The sequence below is a fragment of the Pristis pectinata genome, chromosome 15 (genome assembly GCF_009764475.1).
Source record: "Pristis pectinata isolate sPriPec2 chromosome 15, sPriPec2.1.pri, whole genome shotgun sequence".
NCBI lineage: Eukaryota > Metazoa > Chordata > Chondrichthyes > Rhinopristiformes > Pristidae > Pristis > Pristis pectinata.
Window position 1 is genome coordinate 36,754,870 of NC_067419.1, and position 15,041 is coordinate 36,769,910.

The 15,041-nt window shown below is 37.6% G+C and overlaps 1 protein-coding gene across 1 annotated transcript in view; it reads right to left on the bottom strand.

Moving 5' to 3' along the window:
* LOC127578291 (E3 ubiquitin-protein ligase Mdm2-like) overlaps positions 1 to 15,041 on the bottom strand; it is a 39,014-nt gene that overhangs the window by 4,023 nt on the left and 19,950 nt on the right. Inside the window, 6 exon segments of the mRNA XM_052030138.1 lie at positions 207 to 290; positions 367 to 495; positions 4,097 to 4,257; positions 6,956 to 7,046; positions 7,401 to 7,468; positions 14,186 to 14,235. Coding sequence (XP_051886098.1) covers positions 207 to 290; positions 367 to 495; positions 4,097 to 4,257; positions 6,956 to 7,046; positions 7,401 to 7,468; positions 14,186 to 14,235 — 583 coding nt within the window.

Sequence of the window (15,041 nt, forward strand, 5' to 3'; positions counted from 1 at the left end):
CAAATTTCACTGGTATCTCAGCAGTACGCAAACTCAGTTTTAAGAAACTTACTATATTCTGCAGAGGCTTTCAAAACAAAAATAATGCAATAAAGATAGGTGGATGTGGGAAAAAGGTCATTTTGTACAGTGGTCAATGTAGGGGAAAAAGTGCTGTAATGTACCCACACCACACACCCCAAAACTTATGTCACACTGAAACTTACAGCTACAGACAATTCTGGATCAATTTCTTCAATAAAGGTGCCTTCATCACTGTCAGCAGCTTCATAAATGGCAACTTCATAAACCTGCAAGAAATCTACCATGAGTATCTTTCATTTTCTGTGCTCTTCGAAATCGACAAAAGTATTGTTTGAAGCTTGCCTCTTCATCACTTGGGTCTTGTGAATCTTCACTGAAATTGCTATATTCTTCAGAATGTATTGACTCAACCTCAAACTCAACGCTGAACTTATCACTGGAGTCTTCCCCTTCTGTAGCAAAATTAAAGTCCTGCAACAAAAGTATACAAGCTAGTGTCCATATCAAGAATATAAATCTCTCATACACATGCATTTGTACAGTATTAAGTGTTGGGCTTTGTTTCAAGTGAAATCCAAAATTATTACTATTTATTTAATGCATTTGATCTCCATGCAATTTACATTATTCCTCAATTTTAAATAAAAGTCCTCCTCAGCAAATTAAAAATCTGCATCAAATTCCATTGATTCACCCAACTTTTATTTAATACTTAAATTCTGATAGTTCATTTTGAATCATACAAAGTATTTTCATGCATACAAGGCTTTATTTACAGTAAAATTATGGTTCCAATAATAAAATAATTTTTAAATGTTATCAGAAGTTATATAAAGTAAGTTTGGGCTTTCTGGGGGCAAATACGTGGGAATTTTCAATTCCCAGGGGCAAGAAAACCACTCTTTTCACTGACATTGAGGAATTGTACAGCTCAATTTTCTCATTTCTGTTCTAAAATAAAAACGTTACACAAAAGCCCATTTTTCACATATAAATCTGGATACAAATTTAAAACAAAGGCATCAAAACTTAAATCAATCCTATTTCCATTTTACTTTCAAACATGTACATATCTTCGTGGCAGGAATGGGAGGCCTCAATGGTCACATGGAGAGAAAACCAGGTAAACCAATTACGGTACCCTATCCAGAGGAATCCTGCCCATTCAACCACTAAACCATATGCCTATTTGTTTAATGATAAATTCCCTTTTCCTTTATTCATCTCAACCTGTCCAGATCCTGAATTTGCCAAGACTGCACTCAAAGTATTGTGTACATTTCTGGTTGCCCAGCTATAGGATGGATATCATTAAGTTGGATGTCATTATGTTGTCAGGACTGGAACGTTAAAGAGTTATAAGGAGAGGTGGGATAAGCTGGGGCTGTTTTCCCTGGAGCTTAGGAGTCTGAGGAGTGGCACTATAGAGGTTTTTGAAATCATGAGGGCATAGATAAGGTGGATGGACACAGTCTTTCCCCCCACCACCCCCAAGGCAGGAGAGTTTAAAACCAGAAGCAATAGGTTTAAGGCAAGAGGGGAAAGATTTAAAGGGGACCTGAAAGGGAAAGTTTTCCACACTGAGGGTGGAAGGTATATGGAACAAACTGCCAGAGGTGGTGGTAGAGAAATGTATAATTACAATGTTTCAAAGACACTTAGGTACCTGAAGAGGGAAGTTTATAGAAGGGACGGGTCAAATGTGAGCAAATGGGACTAGCTCAGGTAGGCATCTTGGTCAGCAGGGACAAGTTGGGCCTAAGCGCCCGTTTCTGTGCTCTATAACTATGACTCTATTTAGACTTGGCTGATCTCAGCATGTTCCTTGTAGACTTCACCACTGTAAGGGCTGATGATCTCATTCCACCCTCATTTGTTCAGGTAAAGCCAAAGAATTATTGCAATAGGTCATTCCCTCAATTATTGCTTTGATGTCTAACATTATGAGGTATAGATAGGATACATAGACCAAATCTTTTACCCTTGGTGGGGTCTCAAAAACAAGAGGGCACAGGTTTAAGATGAGTGAAGGAATTTTAAAGGGGATTAGATTTTTTTTAAAAAAACACAGAGCATTTTATTTCTGGAATGCATTACCAGAGGAGGTGGGAGACAGATACAATCACTGTATTTAAGAGGCATTTGGACAGACACTTAAATAGGCAAGGCATAGAATACGGCCCTAATGCAGGCAAATGGAATTGGTGTATATGGGAAAAAATGTCGGCATAGACGCGGTGGGCTGAAGACCTATATCTGATCCGTATGACTCTTTATCTTAGTTTCTCAACAATGCCTTAAGTACATGATGCCCTTCACCAAAATCATCGAAAAACAGTTTCTACATGGGCACTAATGGCAGTAGCCCTAACTCACCACCTATCTCACTTGACCCCTTCACTGTATCTAAGTTGCCACAATCTGCCTGACATTTAGTACTGATAATCTTCCTCCAAATAAACACATGGAATGCTGGACCAATATTTGCTCATCACTGCAAACTCCAGTCACCAACTCCAGCCTTCCTAAGCGATCAGACTATATGCAACCATACATCACCTCTGATCCAGAACTGACCTTTGCATCCAAGCTGTCACTAAGACTGCCCAATTCCACTCTGCAACATCACTGCCCTGCCTCAGCACGCATGCTGCTCAAACCCTTCCAATGTCCTATTATTTCTATCTATGTCCTAGCTTACACCAGTTCCCATTCATCCATCATCCTTGAGCTTGCTGAGTGCATTGAGTGTTATCAATGCCTTTACTTTTAACTCTCAATTATAAATCCCTCCAAGTTGCTGACCTAGTAAAACCTGGTGACCTACTAAAATTCCTCCCACCCTATTACCCCAAGATACTGGTGCTCCTCTAATTCTGACTACTAGTGCATAACCACATTTAAAACATTGTTTCATTGAGGAATGATGTTTAAATAAAATAAATCATTTCAATCATCCTCAATAATTCTCATTCTTGTTTATGGGAGACAGAGAATCTTGTGTTTTATACCACTTCCTGTTCTTCATTTAATACTGCTCTTAATCAGGAGCATTAATGATAAAAGTAGGCAAACATTAAGTTTCAAAGCACAAGCCTTGCTGTTGTAATGTTGGGGCACCTCTTCAAACAACAAAGTACTAGTGAAGCATTGTTACAAGAGCACCTTCTATATAGCCTTAAGGAGGTTCACAGAAACATCAAGTGTGATAGTAATGAATAGAAAAAGAAAGCTTAATTTCAACATTCAACTGATGCAACTTAAAACAAAATATTCACCATTAAGTATGCAAAGATCTGCAAAAGTATACACAGACCTGCATTATAAATACGGCACACCTGTATTATAAATACAACACAAGTACACCTTTGGCGTACAATACAAAGATTCTTTAATGACATATTTTCCCATCTTGGAATCCATGGGCAAAAGTTACATTACTAATGGATGAACTAACTGAATCATTTCAAGCATTCGCTATTGCTCAGATTTCGAGTAGACCATACACCAGGGAAAATTTCTGTATTCTAAATGGCACCAATTATGCATTGCTCAATTGAAATAATTTTGAAAAGAAAACACCTTATTCTAAAAGACAACTAAGAATTCTGAGGAAAAATATTACTAGCTAACACATAATGAAACGAAAACATGCTGTTCTATAACCAAAAATAAACAGCATTTTTTTTTAAATACACACAACTCTCCTGGGTATAAATAAAGTGCCTGATATGGTTATCAGTGGAAACTAATATTTTGAATGCAAACCCTTCTTTAAATTTTTGTTTGATGGAGAATTAGAATATCCATCCTCTTCATAAATGGTATATGTTTTCTTAATCTCTGCTAAATGATTCTGATTTCAAACATCTGTAACATGTTGTCCCTTCAATAATTTTTCATATCTACTTTCTCCCCCCTGTATCCTACCAATTTAGGAACAATATTAACTACATCATTTAGGTACAAAATCAGATATATGCTTACAAATTTTCCTTTGGGAAAGTAAAGTTCATCCTAAAACTGCAGCTTGAATACCCAAATTTCAAACATCTTAAGTAGTTTTACGAACCAGATGACTTGGAGAATCTGATGATTCGCTGTTTCCATGTTCACGACGAAGTTTGCTTATCAGACACAAAGACAGATCATCCCAATGGAGGGAAATGCTATCTGATCGATGTCGTTTTCGACATCTATTGTAAAACTGCTCATCAGACGAAATTTCATTATCTAAAAACAAATTTCAGACATTAGCTTTATATTGCTACTGTTGGATGTCTCAGTTTTCTGATTAAATATAACATCGTAAGTTATGCCGCAAAGGGCAACACCAGAATAAGTCGAACACAGTCAATATGAAAGCCATATTGCTCCAGTTTCCAAGATAGATAGTTCTACAGAATTAGACAGAGTATAAGCTTTCGATATTCCTTCTGCCTGAATCAAGGTTTGCAAGTGCAGATTACAGGCGAGATCAAACACCGATTTTCTTTTTAAAAAAACGAATGTCAAAAAGTGTCCCTGAAAGAACATATGCATAGAATAAAATGTAATCTTAAGTTTGATATAATATTTCTCTCAGTGCTCAAATTTACAAATTGCTAAGCATTTCAAAACTATTTTTTTGAATTCAGGAAGCAACATTTTGATAAGAACATACAGCTTTGCGTAACAGAATTCTTTGTATCGAAAGGCACTGGCATTTAAGTTATACATGCCAGAAGTAATTAAACAGGAAGCAGCCTGTAATCAGAAGAAGAAGCGATTTTGAGTGGCTAACTCTGCTCTCTCCTAGCGACTTGACTCAATGTGTCAGATACTTCATTTGATTTTCCTTGGGTTTCCATGTTAATCTTCAGAAGTATACTGTTGATAAAGTGAGCAAAAGGGCTGTCTGACATAGGATGGCAGCTTTCAAAACAGGCTTGCATTTCTGGGACCAATAAAAATATGAACCTAAACCCAAGCCAATATGTGAAGAATAGTGAAAGATCAAAACCCGCAGATGCTGGAAATCTGAAATAAAAACAGTTACATTGAATATTGATTCACCAGTTCAGGTAGCATCAGTGGAAAGTGAAACAGAGTTAACATTTCAGAACTAATACTCTTTGTCAGAACTGCAACGGCAGAAAAAAAGTAGTATTAAGTTGCAGGGAATGTAGGAAGTGGGTGGCCAGACCAAAGAGATTATATCTGATGGGGTTGAGGCCAGGGTTGCTGTGGGGATAAACTGTCGAAGCCATTTGGTGGATGGGGGCAGTGGGGGTGTTCCCTCTCTTACACTGTTCCCATTAACCCATCAACCAGATGGCTCTATCAGCAGCTTATTCCCATAAGCCTGGTTTTAAGCCAATAAGAGATATTATTTGTCCCTTCCCTCCCTACACCACCTTACTAGCAGCTTAAACACTAACTTAATTTTTCTCCTTCCCAGTTCCAAGAAAGGTCCTTCAGCCAAAACATTAACTCTGTTTCTCTTTCCACAGATGCTGGATGACCTGCTCAGTGTTTCCAGCATTTTATGCTAAATATAGCACTTGGTATACCTTACTTAGAGTACCAAATGTAGCTATTCGTAGCCAGGCATAGGGGATTGCATTGACCCAGTCAATTAATATATTTCAAACAACTTGGTCTTGTTAATTTACTGTAGTGTGATTTCCCAGCCTTAAAAAAGGACATGCTCTTTTGATGCACCCATTGCAATAGAACCTCCAACCCACATGTAAAGAAAATAACAGTTCTGTGCTTCAGAGATAAAAAAGTGATCTAAAAAATTTCAATAGAATGTTGGCTTTTAATTCAAGAGCAATGGAACACCAAAGAAATTAATTGTCAACTATTGTTAAATGTTATAATGCTATTTTATCTTCAAACTTTAGGAAAGAGAAGTTTGCTGTGAAGAAGGTGCTCAAAAATTGACTTAATTTGATACTTTTAAGACATAGTATAATTCACGAAGACAGGTGTTATAAACTTGTTTTCTTTTCCCTTGGGGGTCAATCTAATTGAGGTGCTTCTGAAGTGAAGGCAAATTGGATTAGATGGATAGACAAAGCTACTTCCTCTGATATGAGGAAGTGATCTTAAATTACAGGTGGGCTCTTTAGGATGTAATTTGAAGCACTTTTTCATGAAAGATAGAAGAAATCTACAAATCTTCTTTCCCCAACCACCTCCTTCCCCAATTCCCAAATAACTGAAAATGCAAGGTTAAAATTTCATCTGGATTTTTCCTCAATGAAGTTTTGAGCTAGACTTTGTATAGCTGCTTTGAAATTGTGGGATTTATATTTGTGAGAATCAGAACCTGACCTGTAGTAAATATGTCAAATAATTGTATATGGTACTATGTATGCGCATCACACTTTATATTTAACTCATCATTTTGTAAGATCCTTTGTTAAAATTCTCTGCCAACATTCTTCCCAATTATCCCTGAGGAACTCAGCAGGTCAGGCAGCATCCAGGGAGGGAAATAAACAGTCAACGTTTTGGGTCTGGACCTGAAACATCGACTGTTTATTTCCCTCCAATAGATGCTTCCTGATTGCTGAGTTCCACCAGCATTTTGCATGTGTTGCTCCAGATTTCAGCATCTGCAGAATCTCCTATTTCTCTGTATATGTCCCAATTATGCTTGTTGTGATATGGTCCCGGGACACTCTGCCCTCCTACATCTTCACATTATTTGTGTAATAGCTTGGACTACTGTTGTTTGTAAATCATCTAATTGTATAAGGCAGGGATGAAAGGGTGGGGAGGAAGGATCTCCCATTTTAATCCAACCTTCTATATCAAGGGTGAAAACTCATGCAATTAAACCTGTCTATATCAGTACTATGCCAGAATCAGTTCTCCACTACAGCTTCACAGGTCTAACAAACCTATTGTTTTAAATAGAGACTGTCACCATTGTACATACCAGAGTCACCAGAATTGGATCTTCTGCCTGGAACAGGAGAACAAGAAACATTGCAAGATGTGCATGCATTCCCGTCATTTTGCCTTCCAGTCTGAAAAGATACAACATTCGTTACTTAGTGGCACGGTGCAAAATAAAAGGCAAAACACCAATGTTAACTCAAGATTAGCACTTCATAATTCAAAAACTAGTTTAAATCAGAAATGTTTGTTCTGGCATGAAGTTAAAAAATCACTGAAATAACATATAGCAAAAACCTAATAAAAAGCATTAGGTCTTGTGAACTATAATGTAAGTGAGTGATTTATTTATGCAAAAAAGATGTTGCTAATCCTCAAAAGGGAAAAAAGGTTTTAAATTTACACAATCATACAAAAATTGGATCACAATAAAATGCATATGGAAAGAGTGCCCAAGAAATTTCAACAAATCAAGAAAATCTTACCACAAGACAATCTTCACCCCCAAGATGGTTGGTAATCTCCTTTCCAAGATTGAGATCATTTATAGAATCTACATCACACAGAAAAACTTCTCAATGTGCTTATTCTTAAAATTCTAAATGAACAATGCTTTACTTAATACATATGAGGTTTCTTTTGGCTATGGATTAGATTAGAACTTTTAAGTGAAGGGTAATAGAAGTCTGCATGTCAATAAAAAAAAAGTATACCAACTATTAGAAGGGAAATTTTAAAAAAATTACATACAGGATTTGACAATCACAGACAAGGACAGTATTTATTGCCAACCCACAATTGCTTTTGAGAAGATGGTGATGAGTTGCCATCAAAATTAGTGAAGGTACTTCACAAAGGATTGTTACATAGACAGCACGACGATTTAAATTCTGTGCAATGATGATATATTTTGAAGTTAGCAAGTGACCTGGAGTGGATTTCACCAGCAGTGATGGTTTCAGGCACTTGCTAGCTTTGTCTTTAAAGGTGTGAGGGATCCCAGGATAAGGTACTGGCTAAGCAGCATTGTGTTGTTGCTGTAGTGCACCTTTTATACAGTGAATATTAAGAGTCATAGTACATTGGAGGGTATGAACATTCAGAGTGATGTACCAGGTGTTGATTGACTGGACTTTTGTTTGGATATGTTGAAGCTATGGAAAATGCATGGAAATGGAAATGTTCCATTGGGCCACTGATTAGTGTCATGCACATATTGGAACATCACTAGGGCTTCAGGAAGTCAGTACATCCCCACAAAATATCCAGGTTCTAAATTGCTTTCCAGCCATATTATGGTGACCCCTCTAGAAATTAGGAGTGCCTTAGGAATTGTACTAATGGAGGGATGGTCATTGATAAAATAGGTAGATGGGCCTAGGAAGATCTTTGATATGCCGATTCTAAGATATATGCATTCTAATGCTGGTACTTAGCATGCGTGTATTCTTCTATTGCAGTTCCAGCAGAATGGCACTTCATTTTTACACACGTCTGGCATAATTCCTAATGAGCTATTCACAATCCTGATTGAACCAGATCAGTCTATGCCTCGTGTCGAAGAAGATTGTTGATGATGACACAGAATACATGGATGCCCTTTTAATTTGTTAATAGTTATAGTGTGACTCAACACAGAATTCACAAGCACTTTTGCAGTAATCACTCAGGGAGTACTATCGGGGATAGATGCATCTATGACAGGTGAATTGATGACGATGAGATCAAGTAAGGTCTCCGACCACCTGTCTCAAGCCCTGTCTGGCAGCTTTGATCATCAGGATGCAAACATCTCAGTCTGTAGTGATGCTACTAAGCAACATTTGGTGACAGTTGTTGTGGCAATCCATTGGACAGGCTGTAATTACATAATAAAGTTACTAGACTATTGTCTTAAGACCTGGAATTTTTTTTTATTATCTGTTTGCAGAATTTGGATCTTGCAGCAATGTCAGCATTAGTTACCCATCGTCAGGTTATCTTGATTTGAAGCAGCTATTAACAGTCAATCTTATTGGTGGATCTGATTCGTGAAGAAATTAGATATAAATTTTAATGCTGATCTTCTCAGCAAAATCTACAATCAATGAATATAATAAACTGGGCAGTCTGTGTATCTTTCTCCCTTTCTTAGACAGTTTCCCAGTATTGAAGACTTGCTTGTACTCAGGTTTTGACAGTTTCCAATGCGGCTAATGAAGCTAGTATGGGAACAGCAGACTCTTCCACAGGTGGGACAGGTGAGTGGGTAGTGTGAGAGATCATCTGCTTCTTTCAGTGCTTATGCAAGGTTTAGCCTTTAGATTCTCAATACCATCCCAAATTAATTTTTTTCCTGTGCCCACCTGGTAATCTCTTCCTATGAGAGAACTCTGATAAGAGTGTCTGGTGTTGGGCATGTGAATGATGTGGCAAAAGTAGAGTCTTAATGCTGACGGTCTTGGCCTGGGAGAGAACACTGAATTTGGGTCACTTACCTTTCCAATGAATTAGGAGGATATTGTGGTGACAGCATTGGTGGTAATTTTTGAGTGCCTTGAGATGCCTGCTGTAGATTATCCAGGTATCAGAAGCATATGAGGGCGGGGATTACCCACTGCCCAGTGGACCATAACATTTGTGCCTGGACTGAGTAGACTGAGGTCTTTATCTTCAAATATCCTTTTGCTCAATCAACCAAAGGCTGTGCTGGCACACTGAGGGCAGTGGTAATTTCATCAAAGTTTGCTTTTAGAGTCATACAACATGTAAAGAGGCCCTTCGGCCCAACTGGTCCATGTCGACCAAGATGCCCCATCCAAGCTAGTCCCATTTGCCAGCGTTTGGCCCATAACCTTCTAAACCTTTCCAATCCAGGTATCTGTCCAACTGTCTTTTAAAAGTTATTGTATATGCCTCAACCACTTCCTCTGGCAGCTCATTCCACATATATACACCACCCTTTGTGTTTAAAAAAAAGTAGCTGCTCACATTGTTATTAAATCTTTCCCCTCTCACCTTAAACCTATGCTCTCTAGTGCTTGATTGTTTCTCCAACACTGCGAAAAAGACCAAGCGCATTCACCCTATCTATGCCCCTTGTGATTTTATACATCTCTAAGATCACCTCTCAGTCTCCTACACTCTAAGGAATAAAGTCCTAGCCTGTCCCTTTAATTCAGTCCCTCAAGTCCTGGCAACACCCTTGTAAATCTTTTCTGCACTCTTTCTGGTTTCAACACAATACTCCAAGTGCAGCCTCACCAGCATCCTGTACAACTGCACATTAACTTGCTAATTTTTTATACTTAATGCCCTTACTTGTGAAGGCCAATGTGCCAAAAGCCTTCTTCACCACCCTGTCTACCTGTGACTCCACTTTAAATAAATCATGTACTTGTATCCCTAGGTCCCTATGTTCTACAACACCGTCCAGGGCCTTGCCATTCACTGTGAAAGTCCTACCTAGATTTGACTTTCCAAAATGCAACACCTCGCACTTGTATCCAATTAGCCAGCTCGCCCTAGATTCCATGCAATCTAATCTTCCAGAGCAGCCTACCACATGGAACCTTACCAAAGGCCTTACTGAAGTCCATATAAATGTCCACTGCTCTGCCCTCATCAACTTGTCACATCATCTTTTGTTAGAAATGGGAAGTGGTCTACATTTTACTGGGTCTCAACGTCAACTCTTATGTCAGAGGACAGTGTTCAGTAGGGGGAGGATGGTAGAGGATTTGTCTTGTGCAAGGTAAATTCAAGTACCATCTTCCCATTTGCTTCAGTAAAAAGGTCGATGATGACTTGGGAGTTCAACCTCAGTGTGTGCAAGCACAAGTGTTGTCAGCATACTGCAGCTCAATTGAGATCTGAGTGACTATGCTTCTGGAACGTGGTTACTGTATGTTGTATAGCTTCCAACTTCCATTCCACAATTTCCTTCATAATAGGATAATCATAAACCAGATTTTTAAGCAGTCACTGCTGCTACTACTTTTAAAAGTATTTATGAACTGAATTCAAATTCCCCAGCAATCACTGGGGGGGGGGGGGGGGCAGTGGAGAGAAAGAACGAACTCAGGCAATGGATCATGCACCTCTGGATTACTAGTCCACTGATACTACTGTGCACTCCAATGTGAACATGTGCAACTTTCCAACAAACACAAATAGAAAAGGCTCAAAATGGAGATAAAATTGGAGACACATATCTTGAAGATATTTTGAACAATTACGTAGACCAGCAGACATCAGATATTTATAGAATGTGTAAAACATGTTAGAATCAGCCTCAAGGGCCCTAATGAAAAGGAATGACAAGTTTTTCATCTCAAGGGGACTCTGACATTTTTGAGATGTATGGAGCTACTTTAAGTCTCATGCAGTTAAGCAAGTTACTAAGATTCCATATGATTGAAATAAGTGTATCCTTTTGTGGTGTTCATTGAGGAACAAATGCTAGTGAGCAAAGGCAGGGCTTCCTGCTCCTGAATACATAATAGAATCTTAACATTCGTTCCAATTTTGGTGGAACAGTTGAGGTCATAATTTAAGATCAATGGCAGGCAGTAGCCATTACTGTTGCCACATACTGTGGCACTGCAAAGTCCACTGAGACTGCATGCTTAAATTGTGGATTGAGGTGTGAATCTTGTGATTGAGAAGTGACTGTACTAACAAGCAATCCAAGTTGAAATAAACCAGAATCCTAGTTTCTCTGGTGAATGTATAATCCAGAGGAAAAATGAAAAGAAAGATTTACAGAAATAATAAGATTCAGGCTTAGAAATAGGAAGGAAAAAAAAGTTAAGCATTTAAAATAAAGTTAAAAGTAATTTGCTGAAGACACAAATGGTGACAATTCATTCTGGGTTATTGCGTCTCCTGAAGTAAAAAACTTTTCATTCCAAGAAACACCAGCATGGCAGCAGTGACAGGACCAAAATGAAATTACAGATTGGTCGAGACTATCAATCTTTGTTGTTTCTCGTAAGGCAGGAAGGTTAGAGCAGTGAACAAGACTTTTCAATACATTTTCAATTGGGCTGTGCATAATACCAACCATGTTCAGATCATGGCATAATTTGGCTTATCACATTCATACTGCCAGAATCCCACTTTTGAACAATCAATTGTTATCTTCCTACAGTTTGCAACTTTCTTATCACCACACTGCAAATTTATAATCAAGGCTATTAGAATTCCTTCAAATCACTGATCCAAATTTAAAGAATCTGGCAAAGAGCTCTATTAAAAAAAACTGCACCAAAGCAAGTAAAACGTGATATTTTAAGATAATCTATGAGACACAGAAGTTCAAAAAGGATTCAAGAAGATTCAATAAGAAATCCTCAATGCAGGCATCTGATGATGAAACTTACATGCTTTCACTTCTTGTTCATGCTCCAGAACACCCAAGAAAACAATAGATGGGCTTCTATGTGAGCACACAGGACTTTAAACAAATGGAAACCTGTAGGAAAACTATGCATACACATTCAAATTGCTGTGCCCCACAAGGCTACAGAGGCGGGATCAGTCCAGATAGCTACTCAGCTGACAAAGACAGAATCTTTTGATGCTGTATATTTCGATTATTCTACATAGGGCAAAGAACCAAACTAATCTCATTGGATACACTGACTGACCAAAGCCTTTCTGGTACCTAGTAATTGACCATCAGCAATCACTAGTTACAAGATGCCTGGCACGATACAAGCTATTATATGCAATGGGTTTAAATTTGTAAGGTCACCTAAAAAGAACACAATCAACAACTGCTGAGCATTACCTTCACAACAAACTCAAGTGATAAGCCAGAAACTTCCCAAACTAAATGATGATATCACTATTTGATACAATACAAAATATCCATTTATCTGGATGATTGTGGAATTTTCGAAATAAACTACACGGACACCAGTAACACTTGTAACAGCACCTGGTACGAGTTCTTTTTAACCAGGGGAAGCTCCTCACTGACCATCTATGGACCTTTGTAGGGCAGGGATATGTAGGTGCAAGTATGTTATTTGAGGTTTCTTAAGACATGCAAGAAAGAAGGTTGGATACAAAGTCAGACTCAGTCACCATGTTGGAGAAATTTGGAGAAAAGCATTGTTCAGTGAATGACTAGTAAACAAGTGACAAATGCAGAATAAAAGAAAAACCCTAAATGGAGTTCTTCCAGTTCTGTTACAGATAATTTTGTAAATCAATCCTTAATAAATAGCATGGCCACATATAGACATAAAGCAAAATGTTTTCTAGCATTCTGATAAGATGAATGTTAAAGTACCCTGTACACATTTCAGAGTCCATGTCAACCTGCACTCAAAGTCTGTACTTAAGAAACCAAGGAAACAAGACAACAATTTAACAGAAGTGCTACACACAGATTTCTTAGTAGCTTGGACGAAGATAAATACCTGCTATAGCTTTCAAAACAGTATCAGATATTCAATTAAACAAATAGGAAGTGGCCCAAATCGTTTTCACAATGTCAAATTCTAAGCATAATATCACTATCATAGCACAACTAATGGCTGCTCCAGAAACACTATGCAAAAGATGCATTTCACTGTGTTTCGATGTACACCAGCTCAACTATCACTCCCTTGGGTTAAAGGCCATTCAGAAGTTATGATTTGGCAGTAGCAGAAATTCTTTAGTCAAAGTAGATACCAAGAGTTCAACTCCACCATAATGATCACCTGCTAGATATTAGAGCAACACACTGAGGATGACCATCCTGTCATTCAGTATGCAACTTTACTGCTAAGCAAGAATAGCTGAGGAATTTTTAAATTGACTTGGACGGGACAACAGCTATCGATCTTCTTATTTTTCTTAACAGGCTCTCTATAGACTAATTGTTATTTTATTAGTAGAAGAGGTAAGGGGGATCTAGGCTCTGACTCCATATCTAATATGGGGAAACATAACCTATTTAAGTCTACAGTCATCCATAAAAGATTGATAACTGAACAACAAGTAGATCAAATGTACATTGGAGTTTTGCCATAGTAAGGTCTCAGCTTAATATGGAATCACAATGCCCTTCATCCTGAAACACTGCCAAAGTTTAGATGTCTGCTTCAATAAACAATGGCACATATTCAATGTGAAATTGATTATGTGAATTGAAAGACATCAAATGGTGTCTTTCAAAACATGATGTCAATAAAGCATATTGTTTTAGTGCCCATAAATTTAAGATATATTAATTTGTCCTGTCACAGAATCTTAAAACTTCAAATATGGTGACTAATGCAATTAAATTACATACCTTTGTGGTTCACAGATGTCAAATTTTTTGATAGCATTGCATACAATGTCCTAAGAAATATAGAATTAAACGTCAAGTACAGAATTAAAAACTTCCACAGAACACATGATAAAACTGTGATTAAACAACTATTGGACTCATTTAATATTAATATTTTACAATACTGTTCCTACAGTCTGCATTAGATAGTATATTATTGTTGTTAGCAATTTCAGTTCTTGCATGATGCTATGGTTTATTCTGAGAGTGGAACATCTACCACTCATTGCAGGGAGAAAACTCTAGATTTAGCAAAAACAATGCATCTGGAATTCCCAGCCATTTAACATGCCATCCCAAAGTGAAGCAACAAGAATTGGGATCAGCAAGAAGGACAAGGTCTTCATGAACTCAGTTGGAGAGAAAGGGAGGCAAAACAAAAAGTGAAGCATAAATGCATTCGTGATAATGTGAAGGAATAGAGACACCTAAATTCAAGTTTATAAATATGGTTAATTTTATACAAGCATTGAATGCATTTCATTATGGAATTCTCAGTTGTTTTAACTGTTGAATTAATCTGTTACCACCTCTAAGCTTCATGCTAGTTGTGTTTATAACATTCACTGGACTCTGGACAATAAAGATTTTTAATGGATAATGACTTTGCCTGCTTTCATTAAAAATTTATTCTTAGTTTTGGTATCCTTTTATTTCTTTATGACAGATTTGACTGAAAACAGATATTTAAGGCATTAAACCCCATCTTTCAGGCATTAAACCATCAATCAGTTACTACATTACCAATGGAGCTTGAAACACTTAATAGCTTCTAATAAAATCTTGCCTTTATTGGAGAAGTCTCCAAGGAGATTCA